Genomic DNA, 21,158 nt, shown 5'->3' with positions numbered 1-21,158 from the left:
TAGTTAAGGAGCATGATGAATAAGGTGATCTTCAAATACAAAGGAAAACTAAAAACAAGCTACAAATTACACAGTTACTACCCTTGAGAAATTCCATAGAGCACTTGTTGGATTTTCCAAGAATCCAGAGTCAGGGGAAATAGTTTTTGATGTTTATATTAGATCTCCAGTGACCTCATAGACTCCATCTCTAGGAAATGGGGTTGATTTGGGGGATTCAAATACAAGAAACACTTACCCTGCCCCTACCCTGAGATGAACCTATGCTAAATAGTTTTAAATTAGTTTTCTCTTTTAGTTCAGTCCTTATATGTACCAAACCCTAGCACTAAATCAGAGACTCAAACAAGACCTTGAGGCAATGTAGGAACTACATTTTGCTCTTTCAGGACACCTTTTACAGAAATAAGAAGTTTTCAAGGATATAAGGGAAGATTCGACTTATACCTACTGAAATGATGGTGGTTCCTTTGGAATCAAATTGTAGAGGCAAGCCAAAAAATGGATTTAAAAGCAGAAACTTGGGATCCGGCTAGACTGAGAGCCGAGTAATCTAATTTTATCTTAAAAGGCAATACTCTTTTTGTCTTGTACTTTTCCATATATCCCAGTGATGAAAAAAACAGGATGGTATTAAACCTACATATATTTTAAGAGTCCTTCTTTTTAAAAATTTCATAAAGAATACAATGTTTGATAAAATACGGTTATACTTACACATTACCATGAACCGTATCTATTTCAGTACTAGCTGCCAAAATTACATGGTTCTGAATGTAATCCCTCCAAGAAAATCATACAAAGCACTTTTTTCTTTGCTTAGCATCTACAGAACAAATTAACCACATGGAAAGCTCTAGTCAGCTGTTTCTGTTTCATGGGAGAATAATTCATCAGCTCTCAGGAGAATTCATATTTGACCTCTCCACACAAGACATTCAACTTCCAACAAACAGGGCTTATGAATGTGTCCCTAGAGATTAATACCAAACATTCCACCACAATTCCACAGTGCTTGTTTTAGGTTATTTTTGATTGATGGCCTGAAGTTATGGCTTTAGTTATTTTTAACATTGTTGAGTTTTTTAAATATCATGTGTGGGTATGTGGTTTTTGTTGGTTTTTGGGGGGTTTTTTTGGGGGGTGGGGGGTAGGGGTGGAGAATAGCCTCCTTCTTTAAAATGAGAACTACAGTTCTAGTTGCACATGGCCCTCATCAAGGCCAGTACACCAACAGCCGACTTTTCCATTCGTGCATCTCATTTGATCCTAGAGTAGGATCATAAGCCGCTGATATTGTTCTCATTTCACAGTTAAGGAAAGTAAGGGCCATAAAGATTAAACAGGTTCTATAATAGTGGCTTAGTTATATGCTAACTGATGCTACAGCAACCAGTGCAACAATCTACAGCTCTGATTTCTATTCCAACACTCTTCTCATCTGTTATGTCTTCGGTTACAAGCAAACAACAGATACGGAAGTACACACAGGTCTGCTCAACTCCATCCTCAGAACCAGGAAAAGAAATGAAAGAAAATGTAATAAAAGTAGAACTTCTTTACTAGTTATTCTAACTCCTTGATATTTTCAAAATTTGTGAATTTTAAATGTTTATGCTATAGAACATATACTTATCCCATCTGGCCTAGTTTATACAGACTTGAATAATTTATTTTTTCGTATAATTTAACTCCTCTACATTTTGTCAAATTCAGCAACCAAACAAAACTTCATTCAAACAACACTTCAGTTAAGATCGTAGATCTCAGCAGACAAAGACCTTGCAATCTTGGTAAAGAAATGGTTTGTCTCAAAGTGTCATATGCACAGACCCAGAAGGGCTCATATAGCTTCCAGCAGAGAACTGAAGTAAGTGATCAAACAGTTGCAAAACTGTTAGTGAAAGCTTATTGGTGCCACTAGTTTCAAGTAAAACCCTTTAATAATGTCAACAGATTAAGCATCTACTTCTGCTGTTTCTTTGATATCCTCCTCAGCTGGCTTTCAAAGGCATTCTAGCTGTCTTCTTCAGCTATTCTCACAGGGAAAGAAAAAGGATTCTCCTTGCCATGGACAAGCCCTTACCCTCTGTTCTCTAATCTTTATTCTCAGTCCTTTAACATATCTGCCACAGATACAATAGATACAAATTAATTCACAACTCAAGTAAACATATAGCATACAAATTCTTAACTGTCTTATACTTGAGCCTTTATCCTTCATTCTGTTGGTTGAATCTTCTTTGCATGTGTTTTCATTAGGAAAAGAGATGAAAGAAAAGTGTAGTAAAACTACACTTTTAAGTAGAACTTCTTAACTAGTTATTATATTAAGTTATTATATTTACTAGAAGCCAAGTGCACTTTGTGCACTGGCCGGGGGAGAGGGGGTCTCTCAGCCCAACCTGTGCCCTCTCACAGTCTGGGACCCCTTGGGAGATAACAACCTGCTGGCTTAGGCCTGCTCCCCTGGTGGCAGATGGCACACCCGATCCCTCGGTGCCTGCCCCGTCTCCCCCGGTCACACACAGCAGGCCTGGATCCCGCACTGGGGCAGGCAGCAGCTGGGGATTTCGCTGCCGCCTGCCCCCCTCCCTGCCTCGGGCCGCACACAGCAGGCCTGGATCCCATGCTAGGGCGGGTGGCTGCTCGGGATTGCACTGCCGCCCAACTCCCCCACCCTCCGCCCCGCCCCGCACACAGCAGGCCCGGATCCCGCGCTGGGCCAGGCGGCAGCCGGGGATCGAGCTGCCACCCGAGGAGGGTGGCGCAGTGGGATCTGCCTGCAGTATGCAAATTTAATGGTCATCTTTGTTGGGTTAATTTGCATACTCTTCTGATTGGCTGATGAGTGTAGCGAAGGTATGGTCAACTAGCATCTTTGTCTTTTATTAGTGTAGATTTGTTTCCTCATTCATAAAGCATCTTCTAAAGTCCTGCTTTGCTCAGACCTGAGACACAGAGATGAAATAAGCAACATCCTTACTCTCCAGGAGCTAACAAGTGAGGAAGACACACACAGGGCAAAGCAACTAATACAAAGTGTGGTGCAAGAGAAAATAGGCTTCTGTATGAACTACTGAGAACAGCTACTCTGTCCTGGGAGATATGAGAAAGTTACTGAGAGAAGGATTTTTAACTGGACTTTGATTAATGAGGAGTATCATCAGGTGGACAAGCTCAGTGGAGGACAAAGAGGAGGGCATTAGAGATAAAAAAAAGTCATGTGTGAAGGCTCAAAGGCATAAAATACATAATGTTTTTAAAGAATAAGAAGTCATGAGAAGTGGCTAAAGCATAGGTGGGGTGTGTAAATATGTTGCACAGTGCAGGGTTAGGAAAGGAATAGAGAAGTAGTAGTAAAAGTCAAAAAGCTAATACAGGGTCTCTAAGCTAAGTAATGGGGTTTAGACTATTTCACAAAGAAGAGCTGTTGGGAGGTTTTCCATCAGGGAAGAGAGACCAAATGAGTCTGAGAAAGATTTTTCTTGAGCATTGTGGAGGAATTTCTGGAACTCCCTGGGGATATTGAGCTTATCATCAGAGAACAGAAGTCATGTAGTAATGTGCTTGGTTCCACTCCAAAGAGTAAGAAATCTTTAATAATATCTTCAGTTTGATATAAGCCACTGTAATCCATCAGAGATATGTGGAGAGCCTAAATTAAGATTTATGTGATGTTGCCCTGCTGGCATGGCTCAGTGGTTGAGCATAGACCTATGAACCAGAAGGTCACAGTTTGATTCCCAGTCAGGGCACATGCCTGGGTTTTAAGCTTGATCCCCAGTGTGGGACATGCAGGAAGCACCCGATCAATGGTTCTCTCTCATCATTGATGTTTCTACTTCTCTCTCTCTCCCTTCCTCTCTGAAATCAATAACAAATGTTAAGACAAAAAAGAAAATATTTAAGGGATGCTTCTGAAGTGGAATCAATAGACTGTGTAGTACCCAATAACCTTGTAGGGGTGCAGGCAGTGTAGGAGAAGGGAATGATTGAACAGTCGCCTTAGGAGACTAGGTGGCTTGAATAACTAAGCATTATCGATGGTTTCTGTAACTCTGTATAAAGCATAGAGCACTGTACCTTGTTCAGTGAGGCTTCCAAAATGCTCTTGACTGGCCATCAACCCCCTGCCTACCCTCAGAGCAGCAATCCTAATTAAAATCCTAAACAGGAAAATGACCACAAGTAAATTCAGTTAAGTATAGTTCAAATTAAGATTCTGCATCCAGTTTCTGTCTCCATCCAAGTTTGATATATCAATCAGATACGTTTCAAAGACTTCAACATTTTATAGTAACATTTCCCAAGAGCAATTTAATATTCCTTATGCCATATATATTAAAATTATTTCAAGTTCTTCCCTAAAGAAAAACAGAATCAAATTTGCTTTACAAAATCAAGGAAAGACCTGAATGGGCAATTGAAATTAAGCCAGAAGTCAAACTGTACAGAACAGTGCACTTTAGCGTATGTGCAAAAGTAGTGATTATGGCATCACTTGCATCTATTTAGCAAAACTTACAGATCATGTATTAGAGATAGAAGTAATCTTAGTTATCACTCACTGTATATCCTCTATTTTAATACATGTAAACAATGTGATGATTTTACATAGTATTACTGCTTTGATGGGAAACAAAAAGCTGTAATCAAATCAATGTAGTAACTTATAATTGATATTTATAATAAAAGATATATGGTCATTTAATTCCCTCAAGTAAATAAAATTCCTCTAAAGCACATCCACAGAGACACATTGGAAACCAGAATGCCCATATTATGATCTAGTACATTTCAACTCCATCATAAGATGGAAGAGCCCTCTCATTTTTGAAACCTGCAATCTATGGCAGGAAAGTAATAGGACATATACAGGTTGTCCTTAACTTGTGCAATGTTCATGTATGAAGCTCGTGTATATTGGAACCATGTCCTTGCTTTGCACATTTCCATGGTAACTGAGTACTGAGAGACAGAGAGGGAGAACTTTATTGTCTCTTCCCTGCTCTTGCATCTCAAATGGTCCCCCTCAGCAGTCGACCCTTTGCATCAGCCTACAGCATCCTAGGTCTTTCTTGTCTGGACAACTTCCATGCCTATCATCAGCTCCCAAAACCCTTCTCTGGTTATGCTACACCCATCGGGATTATTTCTCTGTTGACAAACATAAGGAAAGGACATATTACTTCTTCTTATTTATCATCCTCTTATTTTAAAAAACCTTTAGAAATTATATTAAGGCTTTACCTCTGATCACTCCTTTGTTTTTTTTTTGTTTTTTTGCTTAAAGTATTACAAAGGGTATTACATATGTGTCCTCCCCCCGCACCCTTGACAATCCCCTGGCCTCCCCTACCCCCCAGTGTCTTATGTCCATTGGTTATGCTTATATGCATCCATACAAGTCCTTCGGTTGATCTCTTACCCCTCTCCCTCCTGCCCCCCAACCCTCCCCGGCCTTCCCGCTGCAGTTTGATAATCTGTTTGAGGCAGCTCTGCCTCTGTATCTATTATTGTTCAAAAGTTTATAATGGTCTCTATTATCCATGAATGAGTGAGATCATATAGTGCCTTAAGATACTTGTGCTGTTCATGATGGGCATTGATATTGATTTACTTTAGAATATGTTAATTTATAAACATATGTGTTGAAAATTTTAAGGAAACAATTACTGAAAGAAAAAGTCAATACTAAGGGCAAAAAAGTCAGAAAAATAAGTATTCTAATCAATGGTTAGTATTTTCTAACTATTCTAATTAGAAATAATATGAATGATTAGACAGTAAAAATGAAACAAATATATCAATCTTCTGGGGAAAAAAACCTTTAGAAATTAAAACACAACATGTAGAAAAGAATATCTCTAATATATGTAAAGTATAAGAAATAACAATTCGACTTAAGAAATTAAACAATTCCTATATATTTGAAACCATCTACCAATTTGGTAATCTTTTTGGTTGTTTCTTCATTTTATAATATACTAAAAGCCTTGCAAAGTGAAAGTACCTTGGGAGTGTCCAGTTCTGAGAGGCTGTGCTCCAGGGTGCTATTATATACATCTAAGGGTAAATAAATATCATGAGGAAAATGGCATTTTTTCTATTAAGTGATAAAAGTTAGAGGTATATGCCCTATTTCACTATTAAGAGATAAACACTTCATCACTGTAAATGAGAATAAAGCTTGCATTTTAAAGTCTTTCAAGGGAATCAGCTCTCTTTCTTCCTGTCTCCACTCCCTCGGTAACACATTGAATGTACGTGCACTCACAAGGAAGGGGCATTTCTGTGAAATTAATCAAATACAGAATTCAATGTTCCTTGCAGATAGATAATTTTGGGATGTTCCATTGGGAACTTTCTAGTCTGAATTTTCATATTTCTCGGGGAAAGACTCACATGTTCCAAATCCTCAGTGTTTCCTCTATTAGTGAAGAACATTATAGCAAAACAACTACATACAGAATCAAGGTATACACAGCAAGACACTCTGCGGGAAATGTCATCATTAGAATGAAGGAAGGCAAAATGTGTGGAAATACAATCCAAATGTGGCAAATAAAAACTAGGATATATAACGCTGTAAAAAGCATTTACTAATTAATTGACTTTCTGATTTAGCTAAAATTAAAAAAAATCTGAGATGGAATTTTTTTATTTTTATTTTATTTTATTTTTTTATTGCTTAAAGTATTACAAAGGGTATTACATATGTGTCCTTCCCCCCGCCCCATGACAATCCCCTGACCTCCCCTACCCCCCAGTGTCTTATGTCCATTGGTTATGCTTATATGCATGCATACAAGTCCTTCGGTTGACTGAGATGGAAATTTTAAAAATATTCATAGCTCTTAATATATTACAGTAAATTCAGAAATGACAAATCTCACTTAAGAATAAAATCAGTGCTATTGCTTTTGATGATGATGGAAAACACATGTTCAATGCCTAATTAACTCTTTTGACATCTTTATGTTTTGTTCTTTAATGTTTTCCTAAATTTATAAAATAACTCGAATTCTTATTCTGGCTTTGGCTTTATATTTCATATCAGTGTTTCATCCTGTAAGATGCTGCTGCTGCTATTTGTTCTATATACATGCTAGTTTAGCCCTAAAGCCTAAAGAAGGCTATAGCTCTTTCTATCATTGATGCTTTTATCTGCACTTCTGCATCTGGGCAATTGCTCAACTCCAGTCACAAAGACCTGGTGCTTGGACTGCATCCTCCCAGCTGAGGAGTTTTATTTGGTCATCTTGGTATTGGGGTGGGACATTGAAATGAGATGTCCAGGAAGCAAGTCATAAACAGGCTAAAGCTATAGGTTTTGGAGTCAATGGAATATTTGAAGCCACAAATAGGTAGCATGTCCCAAAGGAGAGTATATGGTACAGGAAGATCTTAGGACTAACGTGTCTAAATCATTAGGTACCCAACAAAGATTTAAGAACTAAAAGAATGGCCTAGAAAATGTACTGTACTTGATTAATAACTTCTATTGCAGTTAGAGTAAAAAAGACTTCTTATTTCCACGGAATTCCGCCTCCAGACCTCTCCAGCAAAATAGTGATGACAGCTAGTGAAAGCCCTATCAACACTTCATATTTATATCCCTGAGGTGGAACCATCCTATTTCAACACATAGCACATTCTCATTGAATTCCACATTTAGTGAATGATGAATGCAAGACGTTTTCCACAATCTGGCTGCCCACTTCATGCATTTTGTTAGCAAAGCACACAAAACTGGCAGGATCAGAGAGTAGCCTTCCCCAAATCCCTCCCAGTGTCAGCATGGCTACTGAGTGTGTTCCTAAACTGGTGAATTTTCTCTTAAGAAAATACAAATTCAACCCTCGCTGGCTTGGCTCAGTGGATAGAGCGTCAGCCTGCAGACTGAAGGGTCCCAGGTTCGATTCCAGCCAACGGCACATGCCTGGGTTGCGGGCTTAATCCCCAGTAGGGGGTGTGCAGGAGGCAGCTGATCAATGATTTTCTCTCATCATTGATGTTTCTATCTCTCGCTCTCCCTCACCCTTCCTCTCTGAAATCAATAAATATATTTTTTTAAAAAAAGAAAATACAAATTCATTTCAGTGCTTGACTCACATTGTATTGAGGCTTTATAATCTCTCTCATCAACAAAACTTGCTTTTATATACGTGGATCATTTTCTTATTCACAGGATTGAAGCAAAATGACAACTTCTCAATTTGACTGTCAATACTGCTCAGCATCACTTCTTGGGAAGAAATTTATGCTAAAGGATGGCAATCCATACTGCATCAAATGTTATGATCGCGTCTTTTGTAACTATTGTGAGGAGTGCAAAGAAGCAATTGAATCAGGTTCCAAGGTAGGTCTTCTGTCAGTTCACAGAATTATTGCATATGAGCAGACAAATGCTTTGGAAAGCCTCTTTTCCTTTAGTTAACAGTTAATACTCTACAGCTCTGCTACTGGGTATAAGGATCTTCAAAGTTACCATCAACCAAATTCTAGGCAATATGCTTAGCACTATTAAATATAACATATACTTTAATCTTTGCAATGATTTTAGGAGATAGTTTAGGATGCTAAATGTTAAAGAGGCTATTTGTCCAAAGTTACACCAATAAAATGTTGAGTTATTTCTGGAATCACAAGAGTATAAATGAATAAATACATAGATAATAGGATGTGTAAAGAATAAAGAATCTATTTTCTGGCTTCAAATCAGCCTCATTTCCACACCCATTGTGCCCTGATGCCTTTCATACATATAACTCATTCCTCCTACAAAGCAAATTATTGCATTTTTTCGTTTTCATTTATTTTGCCTCTGTTTTAGCTAGGTGGTGTGGAGATTTTGTTTACTTAAATCTCAAATAATAATCTATGATAATAATACCATAATATGCTAATTAGACCAGACGTCTTTCCAGTCATCCTTCCAGATAAAGCTGGGGCTGCAAGGGAAGCCCCGGTCCCGGTTGCCAGAGGGAAGCCGGTGCCGGCAGCCATGGGAAGGAAGGCCTTCCCTTGCATGAATTTCATGCATCGGGCCTCTAGTAAGATATAACACCCTAAAAGTAAAGATTGGCTCTAGCCAGTGTAGCTCAATTGGTTGGGCATCGTCTATGCACGGAGAGGTTGCCGGTTTGATTCTGGGTCAGGGCACCTGCCCAAGTTTTGGGCTTGATCTCTGGTAAGGGGTGTGCAGGAGGCAATGATCAATGTTTCACTCTCATATCTATGTTTCTCTCTCTTTTTCTCCCTTCTTGTCTCTCTAAAAAACAATAAAAATATTTAAAAATAAAATAAAAGTAAAGATTATTCCATGACAAGCCTCTCTTGTTTATAAAAGGAAGGTAGAGGAAATTTGAAGAAATAGGAGAGGGTCCACTTATTTTCCATCTGTCTTCAGTAATCAACCAACAAAGCCCCAGGCTCTAGCTCTTAATTGCCCCAGTCTCCTCTCAATGGGTAACAGTATCAATAACAACTTTCCCTCAAGCTACCAACACAACCTACTGGCACCAGAGTCCCAGGAGTGTTTAGTTTTGTCTTATAAAATGGCTGGTTTTGTTGAAACACATTTAATTAACTTTTATTCACTGTCTCCAAGGATCTTTGTTACAAAGGCCGGCACTGGCATGAAAGATGCTTTAACTGTGCCAAATGCAATCACTCTTTGGTGGAAAAGCCTTTTGCTGCCAAGGATGAGCGCCTGCTCTGCTCGGAGTGCTATTCTAATGAGTGCTCCTCCAAGTGCTTCCACTGCAAGAAGACCATCATGCCTGGTAAGATCAACAGGGAGTTCTGGTCACTAACTGAAGTAACCGTGCTTTCAATTAAGCCCAAGCACAGAAGAGAATACTAGCTAACAACAAAAACCTGCTTCTGAGAAAAATACCTTTCTTTCTATCTCTTGATCTTATTTAGTGTACTGTAGAAATAAATCATTATTATTTCTGTCTTGAATGGGTAAATTAAACTTAAGTCATAGAAACATTTTGAATGAGAATGTGAGCCATAGAGTAAAGATAAAATCTATACCAATAATGCTAACATAGCATTACACACCCTGTCCTAGATATAACCAATGGCAGTGTTGTTCTCTCTTAGGGAAAACAGGATCCATGTAATCATTACACGTTTAGGCAAGCACTAATTCTCTATGATTTTGACCCTCTTTTCAATCCGTATAGACATCAGCATAAGAACATGACTCTTTTATTTTCTTATTATGGATTCAAATATTTTCTAGTTGATCATAACTGCACAACATCAATCTTATGAGTTTGTGCCCTTGGCATTTCTAAAAGTCCTGTAAGGATGATTATGGCCCAATTTATCTAAACTACATGCAGCCTTTCAGAGTCTCTACTTATAACACTTTCACATTTCAAAATTGTAGCTTCCAAAGCACAAGAGTTTTCAGTGAAAGAGTGACTAACCGTCATCATGTCTGAACTCTATTTACTTTTTATTCCCCAGATAAATATTTTGGAAGCCAACAAAACATTATTTTTATAAGGATAATTAATTTATCACCTTAACTTTAAAATATATATTTTAAATAATTTGACATATCTTCCCTTAAAAGGCTATAAAGTTATGCTTGATTTGTACTAACAGGTTATTAATTTTGGGGTGCAGGTTCCCGCAAAATGGAATTTAAGGGAAACTACTGGCATGAAACCTGTTTTGTGTGTGAGCATTGCCGTCAGCCAATAGGAACTAAACCTTTGATTTCCAAAGAGAATGGCAATTACTGTGTGCGGTGTTTTCAAAAGGAGTTTGCTCACTACTGCAACTTTTGTAAGAAGGTAATTATCTAAAGAGGATAAAGTTTGTGGAATCTTCCAGACCACTGCCTTTTAGCTGTACTATATAGTGGAAGTGAACTGATACCACCCAGGTTACATTTGTCTTTAGTGTGAATTCCAACATGTCCAAAGCACTACCTGTCGCATTGAGGATGGTCATCTATTTTTCTCACCATAAAATTCCACCCAGAACATTAATTTAATATTCCAACATCTCAAGTGACTTGAGATTCCACTTCCATTCACTGCTTTCCTCTAATTTCATGTATTCTAGTAAAGAACACACATCTCCCTTTGAACAAAATATTGCAAAGAAAATAATTTTTGATCTATTTCATTGCAGAGAAATATGGGTTTGTCTCACAGAGTGATGAAGTGAACCAATTTAAACAAGATGTTTAACTCCTCACATTATGTCTCAGCAATACAAATGTCTTCTGGCTTGAAGCTTTTATGTTTCTAAAGAGTAGATAGGGAGGCTCAAGGGAGATCATTAGGGAAATTCATTAAATAAAAAGACAGAAGACTAAGACCTTTGTGTGGCTGCCTTCACTTCCTTTAACTTTGATATTCATTCCAAACATATTTTCCAAAAGAAAAAAAAAGTCACTTTTTTTCGAGTAGACTTTGCCCAATTCTTTTTTATCCTCTAAGCTTCTTTTATGAAAAAGTCGCTCATCTCTGTCACCTTTACAAAACCTGTCTGTAGTCTATAAAATATATATTGATGTTCTCGAAGAAATCCTTGACCCTGAGGCATCATAAGTTTAAAATAGCACTATAAATTATGATGAGAAAGCTGAATCATGAAAATACATTGGATTACTACAGTGATTTCTCAACACTTTTGATATATGGGCTACTTTGGCAGATCTTTTAAGACCTTTTGTATTCTTGCATCTGGAAAGCTAGTCGTCTCATTACCACTTTCTACAAATGCATAAATAAACATACATGCATACAAACACACACAGTAATTTTCTAGGTATATTTAAAATACTACTACTGCATTTGAGGTGGCATCAATAAACCCCTAAGTTATAATTCTTAAATTACACTATAATGATGGATGAAACTTACAAATGATAGAACCTGACATCTTATACCAGGAAACTTCCATTACGCTACCAGAAACACTGACTTGGAAAATGACTTCAAAAGCAATAGTCAGACCCTATGACCCTGTGACATGTGAAGCTCCAAAGAATTATCAGAGTCAATGATAAATTTAGAAACAGATGCCCTAAATAAAAATGAATAGATTTATCTCACTGTTTTGAGTGGCAATGAAGTTGGCCCTTTTTTGACTGTTTCTTAAAGATTTACTCTAAAATAGTAATGAGACTTATGGGAATTATCTTAACGTCATTTATTGGGCACACAATTTAAAGTTCATTAGAATACTGTAAAGATTCAAGAAAGGAACTTCTCTAGTACATCAGCTGCTAAGCACTGTCTGGGGCCAAACCTCTGGCATTTCCCAGGTTATAGGAACCTGTCCTATATTTAGGACATGGTTTGAAGTCACTTAAAATTTATAAAATGTTTATATTGGATAGTAGACAGATCATGACAAGCCAGATTATTTTCTGTTTAATTTTTTAAGCCATAAATCCTTTAAGGAAAGCCAGATATAAACGTTTCTCATCAAAATGATCCAATCAGAAGAAAAACAATTCGTTTCAATCTAACCAAAGATCAAATATTTTTAAAAAATTAGGCAAAAACTACTTGTCAATCAGGCTCTTAGAAGTTTTTTCATAAATTTTATTTTGTGAAACTAAATTTTATTTTCTACCCAACAGCAAGTAACCTCAAACTACAAGTGCTTTGAATTCAAACTTCTCAAGGTTCAAATAGACTATTCTGCAATTTATCAGCTGTCGTCTACTGAATGTAAAATTATTATTGCCTCCACTTTGTCAGAGAATAAACTTCATCTAAATCCTGGCATCAATCAGTGGGAAAAACTAAGCTTAGATATTAGACTTCATTTTAGCCCACCTGCTTCTTCAAAAGGAACATGATCACAAGCAATCTGTTTTAATGCCCCAGAGTGTCTTCTCCCTAATTAAACAGTCTTGGCGGTACATTTCAAGTTTTACTTTGCTGTGAACACATTTTTTCAAGTTTGAATCTTTTAAGCATTGCCTGCTAATCATTTGACCAAACAAATCAAAGGAATCTTGAATTCTGCTGTGCCTGCTCTAAGGCATTTAAAGTCAGTAGGGAGTATTTTAAATTGCTTGTGTTCACACACACCATCATGTGTCCCATTTACTTATTTAGAATAGTGTACTTTTTTCCGTTTAGGAAAAATAACTTTTCTTCATAATACCTTTAATTTTTAAGATTTTTTTTTATATTTTAAAATACCTTTAGAATAATCATTTTAAAACCCTCTATCACAGGCAAGTGACATTTTAATGGCTTATCTACTTCAAGAACCATCTCAGCTACAACATTGCTTCAGTCATTATAAGACAGCGGTTCTCAATCTGTGGGTCACGACCCCTTTGGGGGTTGAACGACCCTTTCACAGGGGTCACCCAAGACCATCGGAAAACACATATATAATTACATATTGTTTTTGTGATTAATCATTATGCTTTAATTATGTTCAATTTATAACAATGAAATTGGTGGTCACCACATGAGGAACTGTATTCAAGGGTCATGGCATTAGGAAGGTTGAGAACCACTGTCTTATAATGAACCACTTATAATATAAGACATTTACATGAACACATTCCAAGTTCCACAGCTACTGCAGGTCAATAGCCATGGTTCCGAAAGGTGCTATGACTTAAAAATTGTTACACAAGTTTTTACCTATATTATCCCAAAGAAAGATGTCTCTGCCTTTTAAAAAGTAGAACCCAAGGATTCAACTGGTATAGAAAAACACCTGTATTTTATGGAGGAATAATAACCATCTCTGACAAAACTCTAGCACATCACACATCAATGTACAACCAGTGCTCTTAGAGCCTTAACGCTGAAAACTTATACTGTTGCCCACAGTATACCATTTGTGCTAGATACAATATTGGAATTGCTTTCCAAACACTTTTCCCCTTGGTGTTTATTCACTCATTCAACAAGGACTTATCAACTGTTTACCATTGCAAAGTTATCTTGCCTCAGTATTGTATTAATGTTTAAGCACATGAGCTCTGGGATCAGATTGTGCAGGTTTGAATGCTAGCTCTGTGTGTCCCTGGCAAGGGACAACCACTCTAACCCCAAGTACTTGCTCATCTCATAAAGGGGAAAGATAATAGTCCCTACTGTGTAGGTATGTTGAGAATAGTAAGAAGAGGCCATCCCTTAGCACAGGGCTGAAGACCGAAAAAACACTTAAGTTTAGCTCGTTACTAACAGATGATGGTGCTTATCCATTCCATTCAGGGCTGTTTCTGCTGGATATTCTTGAGCCTGGAGGAAAGCCTTCAGGAAAAAAGCTTTTTATTCGGCATCCTTAAAAGGTAAACATGGAAATAAGAACAGAGCATAGAAAATATTTTAGATCTAATGGCAGATCTTTGGAGACCAACAAGAAAGTCATAGAAAGATAAGAAATGAAATCAATAGCTGACTTCTTTTTCTTTTTTCTGGATCCATTATATCCCTGTTTCCTTTCTGTTCCATTATGGGAGAAAAATTAGGATATGTATCACCAGTTCATATCTCTATAGCCTTTTGCTTCTCATATCCATCCTCCAAAAAATCTTAGAAAAAGGACAGCCTGACATAAGATGATGAAGTAGCCCAAAGAATCACCTGTGGACATAGAAGAGCATCACAAAAGGTCTGAATCCTTACAGCTCCCACGGTCATTACCTTTTTTTGTGATCCTTTGGCAGGTGATAACTTCAGGTTGGATAACATTTCATGACCAGCCATGGCATAAAGAGTGTTTTCTGTGTAGCGGCTGCAGGAAAGAGCTCTGTGATGAAGAGTTTATGTCCAGAGATGATTATCCATTCTGCTTGGACTGCTACAACCGTCTTTATGCCAAAAAGTGTGTAGCCTGTGCCAAACCCATTACTGGTGAGTTCTTTAGTTGAATACAGTCCTTACATGAGACAGTTATGGCTACATAAATGCTATATAGTTCACTCTGAAAATAAAAAAAAAGGTAATCTTTTCCTTATGTTTCTTTTTCTAGATAAACACAAAATACATAAGCAGAAATATTACACAGACCCTTCCAGGCAAATATAGATTATAACCAGGGTAACTATACTCTAGAGGCCTGTGAAATTATTTGGTATCAGGCCAATGAAATCATTTGGTTTGGCCCTGTCAAGGCATTAGGGGTGAGTTAATTAAATGTTTGACCAAATATAGCAGGCTAATTTTTAAGTTGATAATTTTATATGGCCCTTGAATGATGTTATAAATATCCAAATGGCTCTTGGCAGAAAAAAGGTTCCCCACCCTTGCTCTAGAGGATTATTAATCCTAAATGTAATGGTACTAACTCTCAATAAAGGAATAGTTCAGAGGAAGAGGAGAACAGGATGAGCTGAGACATAGAGACCTTCATGAGGAGGCCTGGTCTGAGCCGGACCTTTAAGGACTCGAGTGGAAGGAAGGGATATTTGAAAATAAAAATCCTGCTTAATTCCAAACAAAGACAAAAGGGCCTTAAAAATGGAAAATGTTTTAATTAAACGTAAGTATTGTACTGAAATCCAAAGCTGTACTAATTAGGGTAGCATAGGTTACGAATTAATTAAACTTCGTTTTAAGATGTTTCTAACAAATGTATTATTCTGTTATTTCCTCTTTTCCCTTGCATTAAGTTTTAATTATGAATAGATGAAATAAAACCAGATAGTGTTCTGCTGAAGAAACGAAGTACACGTGGCATGTTTGAAAATAACATAAGTGGTAAATCAATCTGTGTTAAATAGATTTTCAAGGCAACAAACAAAGCATTACCTTTTCCTCAGAGACCCTTCTAAAATGCTTACCCTGTAATAAAAGAACTAAAGCTAGCACGGCCCCTAAGAAGCCCCACCATCACTCTGCTAGGTAATTTACAGTCACTGAATGATGTGGCAGAACTCCCCATGCCTAGTATTCTTAGATAATATTTCATACTAGAGTCCCAGTGCATGAAAATTCATGCACTCGGTGGGGTCCCTCAGCCTGGCCTGTACCCACTCGCAGTCTGGGACCCCTCAGAACTAAGCTGGCAGCTGGACATCATCCCTCTGATAGCCTGGGAGCCCTCAGGTGATGTCCGACTGCAGCTTAGGCCCGCCTAAGCTGCAGTTGGACATCCTTAGCACTGCCGAGGAGGTAGGAGAGACTCCTGCTACTGCCTCTGCGCTCACAGCTGTCAGCCCGGCTTGTGACTGAGCAGAGCTCCCCCTGTGGGAGCACACTGACCACCAAGGGGCAGCTCCTGCATTGAGTGTTTGCCCCCTGGTGGTCTGTGTGTGTCATAGCGACTGGTCATTTCTGGCTGTTCCACCATTAGGGTCAATTTGCATATTATCCTTTTATTATATAGGATTTTAGCTCAGTTTATGTAACATGGAATTAAAGATTATTGTATCCCTCTCCTTCTCCTCCATCTTCAAATGTTTCACAAAATAAAAGTTGAATCTTCATGAATCTTTAAAGAAAGAAAACAGTTTTTTTGCACACCCAGCGTAGTAGGCTTTCATTGACTTGCAAGCAGGGAGAGAGTGTTACCTGGTACTCGGAGCACAGTTCTGCTCATCTATGTGGGGCACCAGGCTTTTCACAATCTCTCACTGGCCCTGAGGCTACATCTGGCCAGCAGCATGTTTTGTCTGGCCTGCACATGTTTGGAAACAATGTAATGTAATGTAATGTGTAATGTGTAATGTAATGTAATGTAATGTAATGTGTAATGTAAAATCCTACCCAGGTGAGCTGACTGCCCTTACATTCCAGAGCTAGGTCCCTGTTACATGGAACTACGCTGCTGCCTCCTTGTGTAGGGCATGTCCTCTGTTCCTCACACCTTGTTTTCATCACTCAGCTACATCACCTGTCAGCCCTTTCAAGGCCTTGCTTTGGCAATTCCATACAATCAGGCTCCAAAGCTTGGACTCTTAACCACTCTACTTTCCTGCCTTTTACACATTTGACAACTCCTAGAGTCAGGAGAAAAAGCCATTATCTTCCCTGATTTTATCTAGAAAATGGGTCTTACAGAAATGCAATAGTACCTGGAGCTCAAAAATCTCCTTAGTGGAATCTGCCATCACAACCCAACAGATTCAGTTGACTTATTCTAGAACACTTTTCTTGAACTAGTCAGAAAAAAATGGGGGGCTTCCATGAGAATATTAGAAAATTACACAACTCAAAATGGGTTTGAAAACTTTTGGGGAACCCAATTGGCCAATACTAGTTTGTAAAGAGCCTACACAAGCCCTGAACTTGATGAGTTTCAGTTCTGATCCATACAGATTCATGTGTCTAGGAAATTTTTTTCTGATGAATTGTAGCACGTTGATCACTGAGCTCTGCTTTTTAAGGTTCAGACAGAGGAACCACAGTGTTCTGAATATCACATAAGGATGATCAGAAACCAGAGATTTGACCCAAAAGTAATACAAGATTATCTATTTAATTTGGAGTAACCCATCTTTTGATAATTATCTTTATCTCCTTTTGGCTCTGTGACTGAGAGATACCAGGTACTAAACTTCCAACTTGCTTTAGTATTTTTATCTAATTCTTATACTTATTATATATAAATCCTAGAGTAGTGCTTCTTTTAAATTGAGCTATTTGAACTAACATCCAATAGAGAATTCTTATACTATCATATCTTCTGAGAGTTGCACATTCAAGCAAACAATATATCACTTGTAAGGAACTATGTTAGAATGTATTTAAAATACTATTTTATATTAACTAAATCTCTAAGGCATCTGGTAAAAATTTTTAATCCCATCACAATGAATTTGAGTCATTGAACAAACTTAATGTAAAAATATATTTTTTTCCTCCTCTAAGATAAGACTAACCTTTCAAACTTTTGGGGATAAATGAAGCAGCTTGATGTAGTGCAAAGTACTTTGGACTAGAGAGTAAATTACATACCTTAGTCTTGCCTCTGCTCCTGACTATTGTGTGAAAGTGAGTAAACAATTCTCCTCTGAGGTCCTCATTGGCCTTATTTTTAAAATAAGGAGTTGAGCAGGATTACATCTTAACTTTCTTTCATTTCTGTTTATTTTAAATAAAAGTGGTTTCAAATATTATGATTTCTTCAGAAAGGGATGCTAATGTTTCAGGTTATGTTTTTTTACAAAAGATAAATTCAGGCTTAACTTAGTGGAGTTAAGAGCATACATAGGCTCTGAAACTAGATGGCCTTGGATTAAATCCAGATCTGCCACTTACTAGCTGGGTGATTTGGGCAGAGTTGAACCCCTCTATCAATTTCTGTATGCAAAGTAGGGTTGGTGATAACATCTTCCCCATGGAGGTGAGGCGAGCGTTATATGAAGTAATACATGTAAAGGGCTTAGAATATTGATGGGTTCATCTTTAAGTGTTCAATCAATGTTAGTTCTTATTTTACTGAATTTTCAGGAGTAAATGAAGCCAGATAAAAACAAGTGCTGGAGACCTGTTTCCTGGATGACTCTCTTACTGCAGATGACCCTCATGACCTGAGGGCGTAAGCATATCTAAAACTGAAACAATTTATAAACATCACAGGATCAGTCAGGCCCTTCTTAAATTCCTGCTACCAGATGCTCCTATTTTTTCCCTCTTTGTAAAATTCTAGACTTGTTTTTACATTTGCCACTGTACAGTCTTACTAATAAACTCAAGAAAAACTCATGAGCATCAAAATGCTAGATGTGTAATAATTAGTTTTATGAACAGAGATGATTTACATTTATTGAGAACATCATTCTTACAATCAACTTGTCAATGTCTTGAATAACATTAAAAGAATTAATTGGTTCATTATTGATTTATTCTTATTAGAAAGTGATGATTAGCACCATAAGTAGCAAGCTATAAATTTATTTAATCAAGGAAAGTAGAAACATTTTATATAAATGTATCTATGAACTAGTAAATTATATGTACTATAATTATTACATAAGGATGTAATCTGAGTATTACATAAGGATATAATATTGATATAGACATCAAATAAATGTTTCTAGGGTGGAAATAAAAGTTTATTATAATATTAAGGAGAGTTTATCTGAAATAGAATGCTTATTCACTATTTTTGCTTCACCATCCCAAATGGACTATTTGGAAATTATATGTGGATAAGCACATGAACTATTTTAGCCTCATTCTATGGTATAAATCACAGGAAGTTCGCAGAACTAAGGTCACTTGAAAAAAACTTGGCAAATAAATAAAGACCCAAGCTTAGGGATATTCCAACCCCTTCCCAGTTCCTAGATCTTTCTCCTTTTCTACAACTCCTCAAAACTAATTCCTTGTACTATGTGCCTTAGATTCATATTAGGGATATAGAGATAGTGTCCACTGAAGACTCAAATTCTACCTTTCTTCAAACACCATGGCTCAAATGAGGCCTAAGTGGTGAAGGCTGGCAAGGCACTTCTTAGGAGCTAATCATGGGATAACATGGTCTTAGAGTGATCAGATCCACAGATCTTTGTCACAAGCTGAAGTTGTCTCTGGGCAAGGTAATGAGGTCATCATATTAGGCTAGCTACATGATAATCTGGATAAAGTTCTAGATTTGGGGCTTTTGGAAATTGTATCCCAAACCACAATATGAGCATAGAACTTTATCCTAAGTAAAATTTAAACATGGAAAAAGAAGGAGGATAACTAAAAGTCATCAAAACATCAGACATCAGGCTATGAAGTACAATTTTATTTTATTTTATCCTAATATTGCCTCTAAGAAAACAAGGGCACAACAAGAAAAAAGAGAAAGATATCTTATTTGAGTATCTATTCCCAGTGCACTACACTGTATTTCCTTATCTGTCTTAGCAGTCCTTATCTGCTTCCAAAATTATGTGCTTTTTATATCCAAATTCTGCCTACTTGTGTAGATAATGGGAAGTTTTCTCTGGGAATCAGACTGGATCTCATCAGAGGAACCTGTTGTCTGTGTGATAGTCCCAGATGGATACAGAGCACCGGGGCAGCATTCCTGTTGAGGTTACTTGCCTCAGTGTCATCTTTCTGCATCTCCAGTTCCTAAAAGAGATCCTGATTGAATGCTCAATCTATTCATGGAAAGAATAGATTATTCTTTTTCTCCTATTTTTTACAGGTCTCAGAGGTGCCAAGTTTATCTGCTTTCAAGACCGTCAGTGGCACAGCGAATGCTTTAACTGTGGGAAGTGCTCGGTCTCCTTGGTGGGGGAAGGCTTCCTGACCCAGGACAAGGAAATCTTCTGCCGCAAATGTGGCTCTGGGGTGGAGACTGACATCTAGATGGAGACAGTCCTTCTCTTCCTAACATCCACCTTGCTTTTGTTCTCACTAAATCCAGAACTTGGTTGAAGTCGTATTTCTGACTTGAGTTTTAGAAAATATTAATGTAAACTTCATAGCAGAAGGGTTTTGCACACATTTTGATTGAACTGTATTATAAGAGCTCAAAAAAAGCGCACAGTCTAACGGAAATGAATGTAAACTAAATCACAAAGGAACCTCTGCTTGCAAAATACTGCACTCTGCTGTTAGAAATAATAGGAGCATATTTCTTTATTGTAACCAGGTAGAGCACCTATACATAGAAGTCATGGATGTTAGTACTGAAGACAGATGTCGTTCAAAACTGCAGAGTAAAAAGGGAATTAAGAGATCAAATTAAAAGGCATACGTAAGACTAATGTTTGTGCTCCTAGCAAGCTAGTGATACATATGGTGATATGAATAATAAAACAGTGATCCGGGAAAACTGATCAGCAATGAGCACATTTAAGAATTCTGTCATTTTATCATTCTTTTATTACTCACACATACTGGCTTTGAAAAACAAAACTGCAATTTGCCCTCATCCACACTGCTTCCACAGCTCGTTGGTTCCCATGGTTAATCAATGTCTCTGATACGCTATATAAATATAATGGGTTCTCTCTACCTGGGGATAGTCAAAACATATTTTATTAAATGTATTTTCAAAGCCCACATAATTTTTCTAAAGAGTTACATATTTCATGAGAGAAAATGTCTATTCTTTCAAGCTAGCTAACCAGGATAATCATTGTCTCCAAGGCAAACCTTTAAAGTAAATAGATCATTAAATCATCACTTGTGGAAATGAGTTTTAGGGAAGGGACTGAGTGTTGGAACATGACTTTCATCCAGATTTCTAAA

General features: G+C 37.4%; 1 protein-coding gene across 2 annotated transcripts in view; it reads left to right on the top strand.

Moving 5' to 3' along the window:
• Positions 1-20,749, top strand: part of FHL5 (four and a half LIM domains 5) — a 32,824-nt gene extending 12,075 nt beyond the window's left edge. For both annotated transcript variants that reach the window (XM_070419305.1, XM_070419304.1), the window contains 5 exons: positions 8,195-8,365; positions 9,617-9,791; positions 10,651-10,820; positions 14,687-14,873; positions 20,107-20,749. In XM_070419305.1, coding sequence (XP_070275406.1) covers positions 8,207-8,365; positions 9,617-9,791; positions 10,651-10,820; positions 14,687-14,873; positions 20,107-20,270 — 855 coding nt within the window. In that variant the 5' untranslated portion in view covers positions 8,195-8,206 and the 3' untranslated portion in view covers positions 20,271-20,749. The remainder of the gene's footprint in view (positions 1-8,194; positions 8,366-9,616; positions 9,792-10,650; positions 10,821-14,686; positions 14,874-20,106) is intronic.
• The last annotated feature ends 409 nt before the right edge of the window (positions 20,750-21,158 follow it).

Source organism: Myotis yumanensis, unplaced genomic scaffold, assembly GCF_028538775.1.
Source record: "Myotis yumanensis isolate MYYU_CA2020_CCGP unplaced genomic scaffold, mMyoYum1.0.hap1 SCAF_6, whole genome shotgun sequence".
Lineage (NCBI taxonomy): Eukaryota > Metazoa > Chordata > Mammalia > Chiroptera > Vespertilionidae > Myotis > Myotis yumanensis.
Note: the sequence above shows the minus strand (reverse complement) of the source record. Positions and strands in the feature narration are given on the sequence as shown.